This window comes from Ptychodera flava, chromosome 10 (assembly GCF_041260155.1).
Source record: "Ptychodera flava strain L36383 chromosome 10, AS_Pfla_20210202, whole genome shotgun sequence".
In the NCBI taxonomy this organism is placed as follows: domain Eukaryota; kingdom Metazoa; phylum Hemichordata; class Enteropneusta; family Ptychoderidae; genus Ptychodera; species Ptychodera flava.
The window spans coordinates 20,505,370-20,519,524 of record NC_091937.1 but is presented as its reverse complement, the minus strand read 5'-3'; the positions used below and the strand labels follow the sequence as shown (position 1 = coordinate 20,519,524).

At 40.2% G+C, this 14,155-nt stretch overlaps 1 protein-coding gene across 1 annotated transcript; it reads left to right on the top strand.

Annotated features, from left to right (window-relative positions):
• The first annotated feature begins 832 nt into the window (after positions 1-832).
• Positions 833-13,795, top strand: LOC139142214 (serine/threonine-protein kinase MARK1-like). Its single transcript, XM_070712077.1, has 7 exons — positions 833-1,422; positions 6,829-7,121; positions 7,604-7,659; positions 9,025-9,151; positions 9,587-9,711; positions 10,245-11,543; positions 11,957-13,795. The coding sequence occupies exons 1-7, from the start codon at positions 1,255-1,257 to the stop codon at positions 12,217-12,219; spliced, it is 2,331 nt and encodes a 776-aa protein (XP_070568178.1). The 5' UTR covers positions 833-1,254; the 3' UTR covers positions 12,220-13,795.
• The last annotated feature ends 360 nt before the right edge of the window (positions 13,796-14,155 follow it).

Below are 14,155 nucleotides of genomic sequence, written 5' to 3'. Positions count from 1 at the left end.
TTTGTTTCATTCTCTCTCTCTCTCTCTCTCTCTCTCTCTCTCTCTCATTTCTTAGATCATGGCTTCTGCAAGAAATCGTTTCACAGAACAATCAAATCAACCGAAAATGATTCTTGAGTTTAATTATCTTTGGAGCATCTGGGTTCACTTGATACCGGTAATTTTGGCAGCAACACTGAAATTGATACGTGAACATGTGATATTGTTGTCTTTTTATTTTCATTCATCATCGCTTCGTACAAGTTGACTCGGAAAAAATATACTTTACTGCTTCTCAAACTCTTTTATATTTCTTCTGCAACGGCTACCAGAAAAGATCCAGTAACAGCCTTTTAGGGGGAACTTTAACAATTTGCCACTGGATTTTTCCTCAGTAAGCATAAGCAATACCTAACGCATGTGAATGAGAAAGTAGCCACAATGCTTCAAGAATGCTAGGTCAGAGGTCAGTACCATTTATTAAGGACTCTTTGTCCAATTTTCATGCAAATAAGTCTCAATATTGATTGTTTTATAGAAATTCACCCTCAGCGGCTTTAGATCCGCGAGACAAATCTTCAGTGCCGAAGTTTATGCTTTTACGACTTTCTCATTAGCTTTATGCAAATTTTGAAGGGCCTATCTCCCTGCCTATAGAAGATATCTAAAACGCGGGAAGAGTTATTGCACGGTGAACTTTCGGCTTGACTGCCTTTGATAATTTTGACGGATAGGCCTTGTAAGTTGTTTTTTGTTGTTCAAAGCGTTTGCCAAGGAGTGTTGAGACAGTCTATCCGAATCAATATTTACCATTGATCACGTATACTTTCCCCCTGAGCTACGCACCACCAGCCATTTACTTCAGTAAACAGTGCTGGATACACATATAAGTAAAGCGGGGGCTAAATACCGCATAACGGACACTGCTTTGTGTATGTGAATCGCTTGCTGAAGCAACGGTTACGCAGCTTTTGATCAGACGACAAGTTGGCGGAATTTCACCGTGTGTTGAAGTCTGCTACTTCAGATAAACGACGTCTCAACGATGGAGCTGTATAAAGCTTAACGTAAGGGTGACTTGTGCGAATCTACAAATCTCGAACAATGTTGTTCCTCAAACGAGATCTCATGATCCCTTTTCAAAATTAGCTACCTCGGTACTTTAGCATCGAAGCGATGGGCGAAATCCCCGTCTTTACGCATTCCTGCATCGGTCATGACAGAGCGTGCTGTCGGCCACGTTCCCTGCATAACTGAAGTCTGCCTCGGACCAAAATGGCTGGACACGACGCCTTCTGTGAGGATGATATCATCTCAGGACGGGCACCGTCCAGTAGGGCTTACAAAAGGAAGAAAGTCGGAGGCTACATTCTCGGACAAATTATTGGGTCTGGATCATTCGCTAGAGTTTGCAAAGGCACTCATATCTTGACGGAAGAAAGGGTAAGACCAAAACTTAGTTTCTGTTCTGTTGACACACTGGTCCTTCCATCATGGACCTGATGGTTGACTGGAGTAGTGCCTCCGGTTCTACCCTGTTCCATTATATTTATACTAACTCAGTGGTTATATTTCAATTTTCTGTGTGTGTCGTTACACTGATGGCACTATTCAGTATAATGGATTTTCTTCCCTGCGGACCAATGTACAACACTGGGACTATTTTACTGTAACGTTCGTGTGTTTTATTGTTCGTAATGTATACCACATCGCTTTACTTTGGCAACACCGACGCTGAGTTACTGTCTTGAAATTTTTGTCTAACTTTAAAATAAATGCATATTGTGGATTATTTCTGCGTCCCTGTATCAGTGCGGCATATACCCAAGGTCAGGGCACACGTATACAAATGTTGCTTTAGCCTTTACTGCATCAAGGTAGATTTTTTCCAAATCCCGAGAAAACGTGCATGGCTTCTGAAACACAGGATCACCGTAAACTAAAACCGGACGCCAAATTGTTGAGTACACCGTCAGAAACCGACCTGGAATCTGATTCAAAACCGGTATTAGAAAAAAATCTTCTATATTATATAATACTTATTTTATCGAGATACTATGAAATATCCGTTCAGTATAAGGCTAATGGTCGTGACGCACGTTGAAAGCAATATTCAGGCAGTTAGTTTGGAAAACTTGTTGGCAACATATCGTCTGGTTAAAAGTGCTGCAACTTTATGTAAGCTTTAATTGCATGTCGAACATGATTTACTTTACATATATAAATGAATTCCCTAGATCGACCGTCAGAAAAAAAATAAAAACTACTTTCCCGTCTTTTCACCACATCTGATAAAAAAATTCACGAAGAGAATGGCCTACAAATATAAGGCTTCAATCACGAAACATTGGGTGCACGGTTTAAACGGCACCTTGACAATTTAGCAATCTTAATCTCGCTTGGTGTATACGCCTAGCAAATATATACACAGCACAATGTACTCATATCATTTAACCTTTGTTATGAATTCTAACCGCTATATGGTCATCGAATTGAACAAATTTGTTCCGTCCGCTTTCAGGGTCGTGACCTTTGAAAATTTAATCATTTATCTCGATAATTTATGAGTTGGTAGAAAGGAAACTCGTCGAGCCGTGTCGGGGAAGGTTTCATTTTTTTTCACAATAAATGACAGATTATGAGCGACAGAAGCGTGAACGCGCACACAATGAAGGGAATGTAATTAAAAATCATACACTGTGTGAGAAACATGTAAAAAACGATGTGTTATTAGCTTGTCGGTTGGATCCTTGCCAACTTGTAAAGTCGGGCAGCCGACGTTTGACCGATATAACTGCTCTGAGAGAGAGAGAGAGAGAGAGAGAGAGAGAGAGAGAGAGAGAGAGAGATTTTTAATTGATAATTTAGACTCGAGATCAGTTATTTACCTATAACAGGGACTTTTATCGTCAAAGCTATCATTATACTTTTTGATACACTCTTTACTTTACATATTATGAAAATCAGCTTTGTGAAATGTCATGGACGCTGAAGGATTGTTTGATCATAGACAAGGAGAAAAACCTCGTCTGTAGTTTGATACAGTGTGCTTTTAAAGTCTACTATTTCGTTCACTCTTCCTATAGTAAGCATACCAACGGTGAAGGCCGAGGACTCTAAAACTTTAATATTGCACGAACGCTGAACAATATGTTCCACCTTGTGTGGTCACAAGTTCAAGTAAATTTTTAATAACTTTGAAGTTAGGCCCATTCGTGTAAGTTCATAACAGTTTTTTTGCATAGTTCGGTCATCTAAACTTCCAGGTAAGCTTTCTTATGATGGTTTACAGTGTACGTACTGCTTTGCGCGGTGTTGTAACCAAGGGATTTACAATAAAGCGAGCCATGGCTTTGTCGTCATGGCAGCGACACAACAAGAACCATCTTTGTTTACCGGTCATGCGCCGTGAACCCAACTCTTCAGACAAGGTCGGGATATTTGTAAACGCTTGTAAGCGGATCCGAAAAGTGATATGCTATGGACACTTTGTTACTCTTTGTGCATTTAATAGGGCCTTGATGAGTTAATAACCTCCCTTATATACATAGTCCGGGCATATACCTATCATTAATGAATCTTTACGCCGTCACATCCACAGTTGAGAAACTTCGATTCATACTGAACCCGCAAATTGAATCGACAAAGTAGTGAAATTCTTCGCTAACTCACACTGGTGACAATGCGGTGCAAAGTGATGTTTATATTATTCATCCGAGGGCACTTTAACACCATACAATGGACATAGAGCCAAACTACCAATTCTGTTGCTTTTGTTAACGCTGCAAGTTAATAAACACTCGGGAAAAATCCAAATAATGCTGTGCGCACTGGATAATCCGGGCTTTAAACACAACGTTTCAGCATGAAAATTCTATAGTAGTCACATCCAACCTTTATGTCTTTTAAACGTTGAGTTTCTATCCTGTTGTTGTCACATGCTTAATAAAGTCACGCACCGTTAGATCTATCATGACAAATGAAAAACTAACAGACATACAATCTCTTTGTTCCCTCTTGAACACTTGAATTTGAGGATGTAGACTCAATCTGACCCAACCATTGACCGGGGCTGTCCTTTGACGCGTTAGGTTTGTTAATTCTGTACACAGATACTCGTCACATTACATTGTATTGTGGTAGCTCTTGATTTTTGAGCATTTGTAGAATATCTGCGATACTTAGTGGACAAGCTTGAGTTTAATTAAACTGCCAGAGTACTAAACTCAATGCCTCATCCAGAGGTATAAAAAGTAGTACGGCGGTCCCTTCATCATCTCTTGTCAGTGTATAGGTGGATGGCTTGATGGATTGACGGATGGGTATGTGGGCGTGTGTGACATGTCTAGGTAAAAATACAAACAGCCTCAAAAGAGGTATACAACTGCAACAAGTGGAAACTGATACAATAAAATGCTAATCGACCAGCGGGAGATAAAAAAACATGTGTTACGGGTGTAAAAAGCAGAAGGGTCGGCCTGTTTTTGTGTTTTCTAAGAGATGGAGCCACTTTTTGATGTCCGCAAAAAATAATCCACTGCCCCCTCCCGGCCGAAGAAACTGACAAGTCCCTAAAAGATTCCTTTGCTGGCGGTCCGCCTACGAATCCGCAACAGTAGATTGCTTTGTTAGTAAACATTGCAAAACTACTGATGACAGCTACCGTGAACAATTTTCATTGGCCGAATATCTGATTGGAGACAACGGTACATCGACGGGATTCAGTGCCAACCGCGAGAATACACTGTACAGAGGTCGGTGTTACGTACCGTTGTTGATACAGTAGTGTTTTGCACACTGAAACTTCAGCAAACAATACACGAATGAAGCAATTACGCTTGCCTTTAGGCTTATATGCTAGTTCCTTTACCGTAGCAAAGTTCAGGGCGTATTACCAGCGACCGAGTTCAACCAGGTAGAGACCTGGCACTCCATGTACTACAATCTCAAATGACTAGTGTGCCTCACATAATTAATTCAGCTTTTCTCGATTTTGACATTATTCAAATTTCCAAAATGCCGCGAAATAAGCTGCGTTTATCAAATTATCTCTGGAATTTTTGGTTTAAAAAATTTAAAAAGTTAATCCATCATTGTGTCTATTGTTTTAGAAAGAATATTCGGACTACAGCTTAAATTCTCTTTAAGTTTCTGTAGGCTCAATTCCGCAAAAACATGTTCCAGGGTTCACAGACATACCATACGTTGGCATAGTTTATTGGAAAGTTCAAGTTTACTCATACTTTTATAACTGGAGTGTGACTTTTTATTTCAAAATATGGCATAATCGATTGACAGTCTGGTGAGAACAGAATGAGTGGATGAAATCGTCCACTGTTTTGTGATTGGTTGGAATACTTAGCACGCGATGTCTTCTGAGATCGATTCACTTTCCACGCCTGTCCTTTCTTCGAACATGACTTCATTCTTGGGCGTTTTGAATCGTTCACATTATTGGGGATGGATGGGTGGTGGGAAGATATTGTTGCCAGTGCTTGTTACGAAGAAGAACATAATAAGTTTTGTCAGCTGCTATCACTGCGCAAACTGTAAGAATTTCTTTTTGAACATTTAATAGGATTACACCCGTGTTCATGGCGACAGTATACGACAACACGTAGCTTGAAAATACGGCTTGCCTACGATCCATCTATGGCTTGACTCTTTGAGCGATGACAATTAGAAAACACCCCTAAACCATATTGGGTGTATGCATAAACAAAAAAGAATACTTAGGGGCCGTCGATATTTAGAAAAACGCCCAATAACGAATGAAACAACGTACGGATTAGCGTAGATATGATTTGCACCGACTTTACAAGGTTTTATATGCCACTGTTACTATATCTAACATGCAAGGGTTGCCATCTTATACGCAACGGTTACAGTGCGTGCGCCATGGAAACTGTGTACATGTAGATGCGTGATGCGGCTCAATCAGCATACACATTTTGCTGTGAAATGTTTGATCCTCGAAAACCTGTCGGCAGTGTCAACCTTACTAGCAATTTATTGTGTTCGATAGAAGTTCAAATCGTTGTCACAGATTCGCAAATTCCAAACTTTCCGGTCAGGGGAAAGACTCTGAGATCAAACGAAACGGCCAAGTTTAAATTACCCACAGTCCCTTGCACATGGCTTGTGCTTGTGTTGGTATTTGCGATTACGCTCCGCCAGAATATCGACAAGTGAAATACCTTCCGGCTGACAATCAAGTCCAATGACTGTAAATCGATAAGAAAGTATTGAGAACCGTATACAAAAGATTCATTGTTTATAGTTTATAACCCCAGACTATTCAATGAGAATTCGGCAACGTGAAGAAAAACAACACATGGTTTAAGATAATCTCTTTGTTGGAATACCACGGTACATCCGACTCTTTCCATGATCTTCTTAGGCAGGTTCAGTTGGTTGACGTTATTACTGCAGTTTTTAGCTCAGTCTCCTCCCCCTCATTCTTACTTCTTCCTCACCATCTCTCTCTCTCTCTCTCTCTCTCTCTCTCTCTCTCTCTCTCTCTCTCTCCATATTTCTCGAACTTGACTAAGATGACTTCGCTGTCAAAATATAGTTTATAACTCATTGAATGATTCCACGCGTGTTACAAAAAATCCATAAATCATGCCTTTGTTATTGATTCTTCTTTAATTTTGTCTCTAAAATGTTTCTTGAAAGCAACTGTTAGGATATGAATATCACATTATAATCTGGCCTTCGGGATTTGGCTGAGGTCATAGTCCAAGCCATCAGCGTGCAGTCAGTCTTACCACAACGGTTTTGCCATTCGCCCTCAACGAATGTAGTGTATTAACGTTTGTTTTTCTATACCTATGTGACCACACACAGGTTGCAGTTAAAGTCATTGATAAGAAACTGGTTGAAAAACGAGAATATGTGAAGAGAAACCTTCGTCGGGAAGCGGCCATGTTGCAACGTCTTCATCATCCAAACATAATACAACTCTACGAAGTTCTGGAGACGCCAAACAACTATTACCTGGTTCTAGAGTTGGCGGACGGCCAAGAATTTATGACCTACTTACAAGACAAGAAGCGATTCACAGAAAGAGAAACAAGAAAATTCATGAGACAGTTGACGTCAGCAGTTGATCATATGCACCAAGCCGACATAATACACAGGTTAGAATTTCACAGGAAAAAATCATTCAAATGAACAGCAAGGCTAGTAAAGTAACAAGTCAAAAACACTGAACTGTGATGCTTTACTGACCAAAAAATCGACATTTGCCCGTGAACCTATAATAATGTGCAACATTTAATATTTGGTGATTAAATGAACGTTTTCTCTAAAAGTCTAAAAAAGTATCGTTTTCATAAATACGAAACACTTGCTCACTTGACAGAGTCAACTCAAGTTTGTAGCGGCGCAGGTTCATCAACAAGGCGCCGCCAGATAATCAAACATTTCAGACGTTATTTGCGCTCATTATTTTAGTGTCTCGTAATCCTCGGCGGAGATTAATATTCGGGCGTTACTTCTGGTCTTGTTATATTGCCGATACATTCATACAAAATATAATGTCAAAAATCACAAAGCAATTTGCAATCATAACCGTATAAAATCGAATAATGATAAACGCACGACACATCTCTCTTTTCAGGGACATCAAGATTGAAAATTTACTCCTGGATAGAGACTGCAACCTGAAAATGATTGGTAAGACTCTTGCACATTAATAGACCTTTTCCCGCTTACCCCACAATGCACTGCCGTGGCTGCATCAAACACCGTATACACACTCAAAACAACAAAAACATACTGATTTTGTGTAGTATAACGGTTTGTTATTCAAGAATGAAACAAATTTGCGATGCCAAAATATGTCTTGTAGGTATTTTGTATCCATCAGCTACGAAAATATAGTCCAGGGTGTAACCTTCCATAGTGTTCTATGAGTAACCCTACGGCTAAAAAGTTCTATGAGCAACGTACGCTTTTTGTATACCCCAGTAGTGCGCACTGCATCATGGAACCTGTAAAAGCTAGTGTCACTACCGTGCAATCAGAGCTTAGAGAATTCTGTAACGGAAGGACCTTCGCCAAATCCTCAGGGAACGAGAAAAATCAACGGCAGGGGAGCCAAGGGAAACTATATTTGATTTTTTTCGCAGTCCCTACGGTATGAACTGCCCTAAGAAATTGTCAATGTCCCGAAAAAAACATATTTCCTTTTTCATGGCGCCTTTCTCCTCCTCCATGTCATCTCCCGGCTCCCTTGCTGTTAATTTTACCCACTCAATTAACTTTAGTAGCGTGAATTCTGTTTACTCGTTCGATTGCTGACAGTTTCTCGTACATATACTTAAAACACCAAAACATCTTAGAAGGTCAGCTGCTGATTTCTATCAGCTGCCGACCAGAAAGGTGACAAGATAATCGATTCGCTTACGGATCTGTTGGATCACTGTCCATTTTAATACATACGCCATCATCTTTCGTTCTATTAACTTCAACTGTCAGCTGGTTCAGAATCGGAACCTCTACCGACAGCATCAGATATCTGAAGTTTACAGTTGAAAGCTAGATATCAGCATTTTTCTGTCAGTAATGAGGGACCGTGAATATTTAAAACACGCATGACAAAACTCATTCCGTTCAGGAGAAGAGAATAAGCTCTTCTTCTATTATTGAACTCAAATTCGAACTACATGTAACACTTTTGAATTCCTTTGAAATGTTGCATATGCATGAAACTACACCATCCAGATTTTGTTGTTCATGAGACTGGCAGTAATGTATCACTTCCAACAACCTATTTTCGCAAGTTGTCGTGTTTTAGGGACTTTCATCATATTGTTGTGCTCGGATTTTTTGCGTAAATCTAGTCTGTCGGCTAGGTGAGTTACAGCCAAACGAAACAGGTTTTGTTTTTCCATGCTTGTGTTTTGCTAGGTGTGATTCCACCTTCACAAAATTAAGCTAACACAACTCACCATCTAAGCGATATGACGAAAGCAGTTACTTTAGAATACAGACAATTACTGAAGTTTCTTACAAATGTTAAATGTGCATGTCTTTCAGATTTCGGTTTAAGTAACATGTTGGGGCCCGACGGTTTCCTGCAAACGCAGTGCGGATCGCCTGCGTATGCAGCACCAGAAATATTCTGTAATACTGAGTACGGTCCAGCAGTTGATGTCTGGAGCATGTAAGTACAAATCGTCCATCGTAAGAAATCTACTGTAAGACGGACAATATTATTACTATTTTCTGTCAAAACCAGCTGCTCTGCAGGATGGAAGATGTACAACAAAATTTAAGAATTCTAGACGTGCAACGTCAGCACATCGAATCTGTCTGAAAGCAACGAAGCAAAACCTAGCTTCCGGGCCTCAAATGAGATTTCAATGCTCGTCCATGCTTCCCTTTTGGAGATCTCAGTGACTTTGTTTCAAAGGGATAATTTTGTTTGACCATAGGTAAACTAGTCGTCGACACTAGTGAGCACTGATCATGAAGTGCCTGTAGCATTAAGATATAATCGATGTAAAATAGCGAAAATAAAAACTACAAATACGAATCACAGATGTTCGTGTTTTTCAAAATGAAAGCTTGGGTCTAATAGTCCGTCATTCGTTTACAGGGGTGTGAATATGTACGCCATGCTGACAGGTGAACTGCCATTCAAAGTGGATCCACCGATGAACATACCAAACTTACAGAAGAGGATTTTGAAAGGCGTTGAGATTCCACACATGTTGACGAAAGGTGAGACATTCAAAATCGGAATCTGAAACTTGTTATGGTGTGTTCAAGCCTTCAAGTCGCTTTAATCAGATGACAATCCGCCAGGGTATGTCTTTCGTACTGACCTATCCACTGTGGAAGACAGATTAAGCAATACTCCAACATGACCATAGTACACCACAGGTGATATGGTAACGTATAATTGACCACTTATACTAGTATCATCTAGACATTGAAAATCAGGGCCTTTCATTCCATGTCCTTGTACAATAGCCAATATGTAAAATATATGGCGTTCAACGAAAATGTGCACTTGATTGACTTGATTGAGTGCAAGGTAATATAATTTTTCGAGTCGGTCAAACAGCCTTTATATTGCAAAGACCCTGGCAAAGAGTATCATATTAAAATCAAACCTCATAAAGTTTATAATCAACGTTTCAGGAAAGTGAGAAGGATGCTCGTTTGACCTTTTTTTGTATTTAATTTGTATCTTTTTGTAGAGAAGTTTGAGAATGCACATTCAACAATGTTAATATATGCTCCTTTTCCAGACTGCAAGGATTTGCTGAGGAAGATGTTGGAACCAAATGAAAGCTCAAGGATCAAAGTTCGCGAAATCATGAGGCATTCCTGGATTAATCGTGGTTACTCATGTAAACTCTTCCCGTCTAAGTTCCCCGTTAAACCGCAGGAGAATCAACTCGACGAGACCATACTGAACAAGATGGTCGACCACGGATTTGATTCAGCTGCAGTGATATCATCTGTTATCGAGAGAAAACCGGTATCCAGCAGTGCGACTTATCACTTAATGGTGATGAGATTAATGAGCGGGTACGGATACCCGGATGTAGAGACGGCCACTGTTTCTGAAGAGGAAACCGTTTCGTCGACAGTTTCCAACACGTCCACTCTGCGTTCGGCGATGGAGTGCAGTAAATGGAACGCCGTACGTAAAGGGTTCTTGAAACCTAAAAAGCGAAATTATTACGATAGAACGAAGGGGCTGAGAGACGTAGCGTTCGCCCGAAAAGTTGCAAGAGCTCAGTCAGAAAAGCAAGAGCGCCGATACGTACAAACTCCAACCCAGGAAGAAGTGATCGAGGACATGTCGAAAAGTATGGGAATATCGCCAAGACGAGACAAAGATGACGTCACTGCGTCCGTAAGCAATTTATTGCCTCGGAGACATGACTCAGAGGGCATGTATTATATACAGGTCGCCCTTTCGGCCGATAAGAAAACTTCAGAAAATGATTGTGACACAAACGGAAAGTCAGAGAACGATGCTGAAGTGAAGGCCCGACAAGTGTCTGCCAAATGTTCACCAGAAAGTGCAAAAGTTGCTCTTAGTTTACAGAGGGAGCGAGCCTTGCAGAGTGGCGATGGCCTACTGGGAGAAGATGGCCGTCCTGACAGCGGAAATGATGAGGGAACTACATTTCTGACATCATGCGCAGATGAAGTTGCGCAGGCCGTCCGGGAAGGGAGAATGAGCTCTAATGACGACTGTTACCCTGATGATATCTGGAAGGAAATAGACATCGCTTTGAACGGAAACACAAGCAATACTCCTTCACCTTTGACCCCCATCGAAGCAGTGCGGCGGTCAAATACATTCGTGGAAACTCACGACTCTAACGCCAAAACGAAGCGTGTTTCGGATAGGAATGCCAAAAATGGCTGCATCATTATCGTTAACGGACAAATCAAAGATGAGAGGTACCAGAACAGGAGTAAGTTTGGGGACAACCAAAATTCGAAACCGGCTATGCCCACTCTGACGTCACAGTACAACAGGTTTGCAAGAACGAAACACAGCCAGATCAACAGACCAAATCGAAATAATGGTAAGTGTCAGAAAAATACTAGCATACATACTCACCCCGAACAAATACACGTCCTCGAATGTAATTTTCAACAATAAAAGTCAAAACGATGAAAGAATGGCAGTTCTTTGAACAAAATTGCGAAGACCTTGGTCTTAAACGACCTTGACATCTACTGGCCCCATCTTTTCAGAGATAAGCCATATAATAAATCTATATGATGATTTCTTGATTTAAGGACAAAAATATTTGAATATTTCCTTTACATCCTTAATGTTGTCAGAAATGTTATTTTGTGACACTGTTGAAGATGGATAAAACAAAATCACCGGTCTGTGAGCAAAGTAAGGGTAAATCAGTTGATGCATGCATGCTCGTTTGTTCGTCGTACTCTTTTCTCCAACAGATATTCAATATGTTTCTGTATATTGCAGATACCTACGTACAGCGACTGGGGATGTACTATGGCGTACCTCGGCCTCCTCGTTCGAAGACAGTAAAATCGTCGCAGAGCGCACGACCAACCTACTACCAGCCAATCAAAACGCAGCGCTCAGTCCTCGTCCAAAAGCCACAAAACATTTCTACGTCAAAATCGTATGGAAAATCAGACCATACCACAGCTTCCCGTGGACGAGGTCATTATTCATTACCATTGATCGCGACTGCGGCTGCGATATCAAAACCAACACATTAGTTGTATCATACAGACACTCAAAACTCGCGTGTCAACAGTCACAAATTAATTCGCCTGCTCTGCATAAAGGAGCTGCTATGAAGTCGATTTTATGACATGCTCTGACTTAAATTTTACCTCCGTGCTAGTTAGCGATGAAGGTAAATACGTCGTGAAAAATGTCTAGCCCGAAATAATTTAAGTCGGAATATATCGCTTGTCGACGACAGCAATGCAAATTAGTGATGACACTTGATGTGTATAAGATGCAAGCAACAGCAAATATAATTCAAAAACGATTCAAATGGAACTACAGTCGATCAGAGAACGAAAAGGTTCCGAGAAAATGTCGATAAGTTTGAGGTATTAGATGGTGGTCCATATCTGTGGTGGTGGTGGTGGTTTTCTGACGGGGTTTCTGCCTTTTACTACGTGCTGATAATTTGAGTTCGACGACTTTTTCAAACCGTTACCACAGACCCATCAGAAAACCACCTCAGCTATGGGCCCACAGCTAATATAATAGTATACTTTTCATTATTTCGCTCTTTGTATAGATGTTTTTACTAACCATTTATCAGTTAAGCATGCCTAAGGTTATGCGCCCAGTATTCAGCCTTTTTATCTAGTCTGCGCATTTACAGTCTATCGTTCAGTCCTGACGTAATGTTTTTGTTAAAATTATCTGGTCAACACACGACACAATTTAATTTGTCTTTTGAGCAGTATTAAAATGTAAATTCATCGCATGACAATGTTAATAAGGTACTGAGCATGCAAATGGTATAGTGTAGGGCTACTCATGGTATCTAAACGCAACTTAACTCTGTCATACAGTAAATACAGAAATTATCGTATTGCATCGTCTTGACGGCTCTGATTTATTAAAAATTCTCTTGATATCGCTGAAAGTTTATTTTGACGGAACTGTCACAATTGTCGACGAATTCCAGCTTGGCTAAGACTGGCTGCTGCCATGGAAACAAACGCCTTTCACAGTAGGGGCAATATCAACTGAATATCAACTTTACAGTTCATGTGCCGGGTACTGTTCAATGTACGCTCAATTTGATAACTTTGATTTGTGAGTGTGATTGTTCCATTCGTATATAATGTATCTAAGGCCTGGTTTGGAAAAAAAATCATGAAGGCTCTTAATCTTGTACATGCTGCAAGTCACTGATAAGTGTTGCAATTTGAAGTAAACTTTCAGGTTATTTCAAGTAAATTTTGAAACGCCCAGCCGACAAGTCTAGACAGCAAGCTGTTATAATTCCTGCAGTATATTTCAAGTTGGGAGGCTTTAGTGCGTTGTCGTGTTTACTAAACTCTAAATATTGAGATGCTAGAGATTTTTTAAAAGGAATTGAATCAGTTATTGAAGTTTAAGCAATGTCAAAATCTCAAAGGCTTTAGTCCACATTGATAAGGATGTCAATTTTCAGTGAATAGTCTTTTTACAGCATACGATGTTCTCTGTTCCTTCATCAGACGTCTTCACGAACAATGTGTTTTTTCTGTTGTTGTTAAAATTCTTGTTGTCAAACTTTGTATTTAAGGATAATAAATATACTTTAACAACCATGGTAATGTTTAATATTAGCGTCCTCTGTCCTCTTTATATTTACCGTAATATTACTGATACTAACGCAAGGAGGAAGTGAAATTCACAGCGGGGTTATCATCTTCGCTTGCCAAGCCTGCTGTTCGGGCAGAAGACTCCTGTCTGGCTTACGAGCCGTGCGGGCGGACGATGCGGGACGATGGGAAATTACATGGTTCTAACTTTTGACGTACTTTCAAGAATGGTTACTGTACTGTCTGTAAAATAGTTGCTTGTCGTATCCTCAAAATAATGTCGGAATGCCTGGTGTTAAAATAGTGAAAATGGCCTCTTACGTGTAATATTCATTATTATCGTCATTTGACAACAACAACAACAACAACAACAACAACA

Coding starts and splice junctions, on each gene's coding strand:
- LOC139142214 (XM_070712077.1), top strand. CDS start 1,255: ATGGCTGGACACGACGCCTTCTGTGAGGATGATATCATCTCAGGACGG. Junction 1,423..6,828: donor ATATCTTGACGGAAGAAAGG/GTAAGACCAAAA, acceptor GACCACACACAG/GTTGCAGTTAAAGTCATTGA. Junction 11,544..11,956: donor CAGACCAAATCGAAATAATG/GTAAGTGTCAGA, acceptor TGTATATTGCAG/ATACCTACGTACAGCGACTG.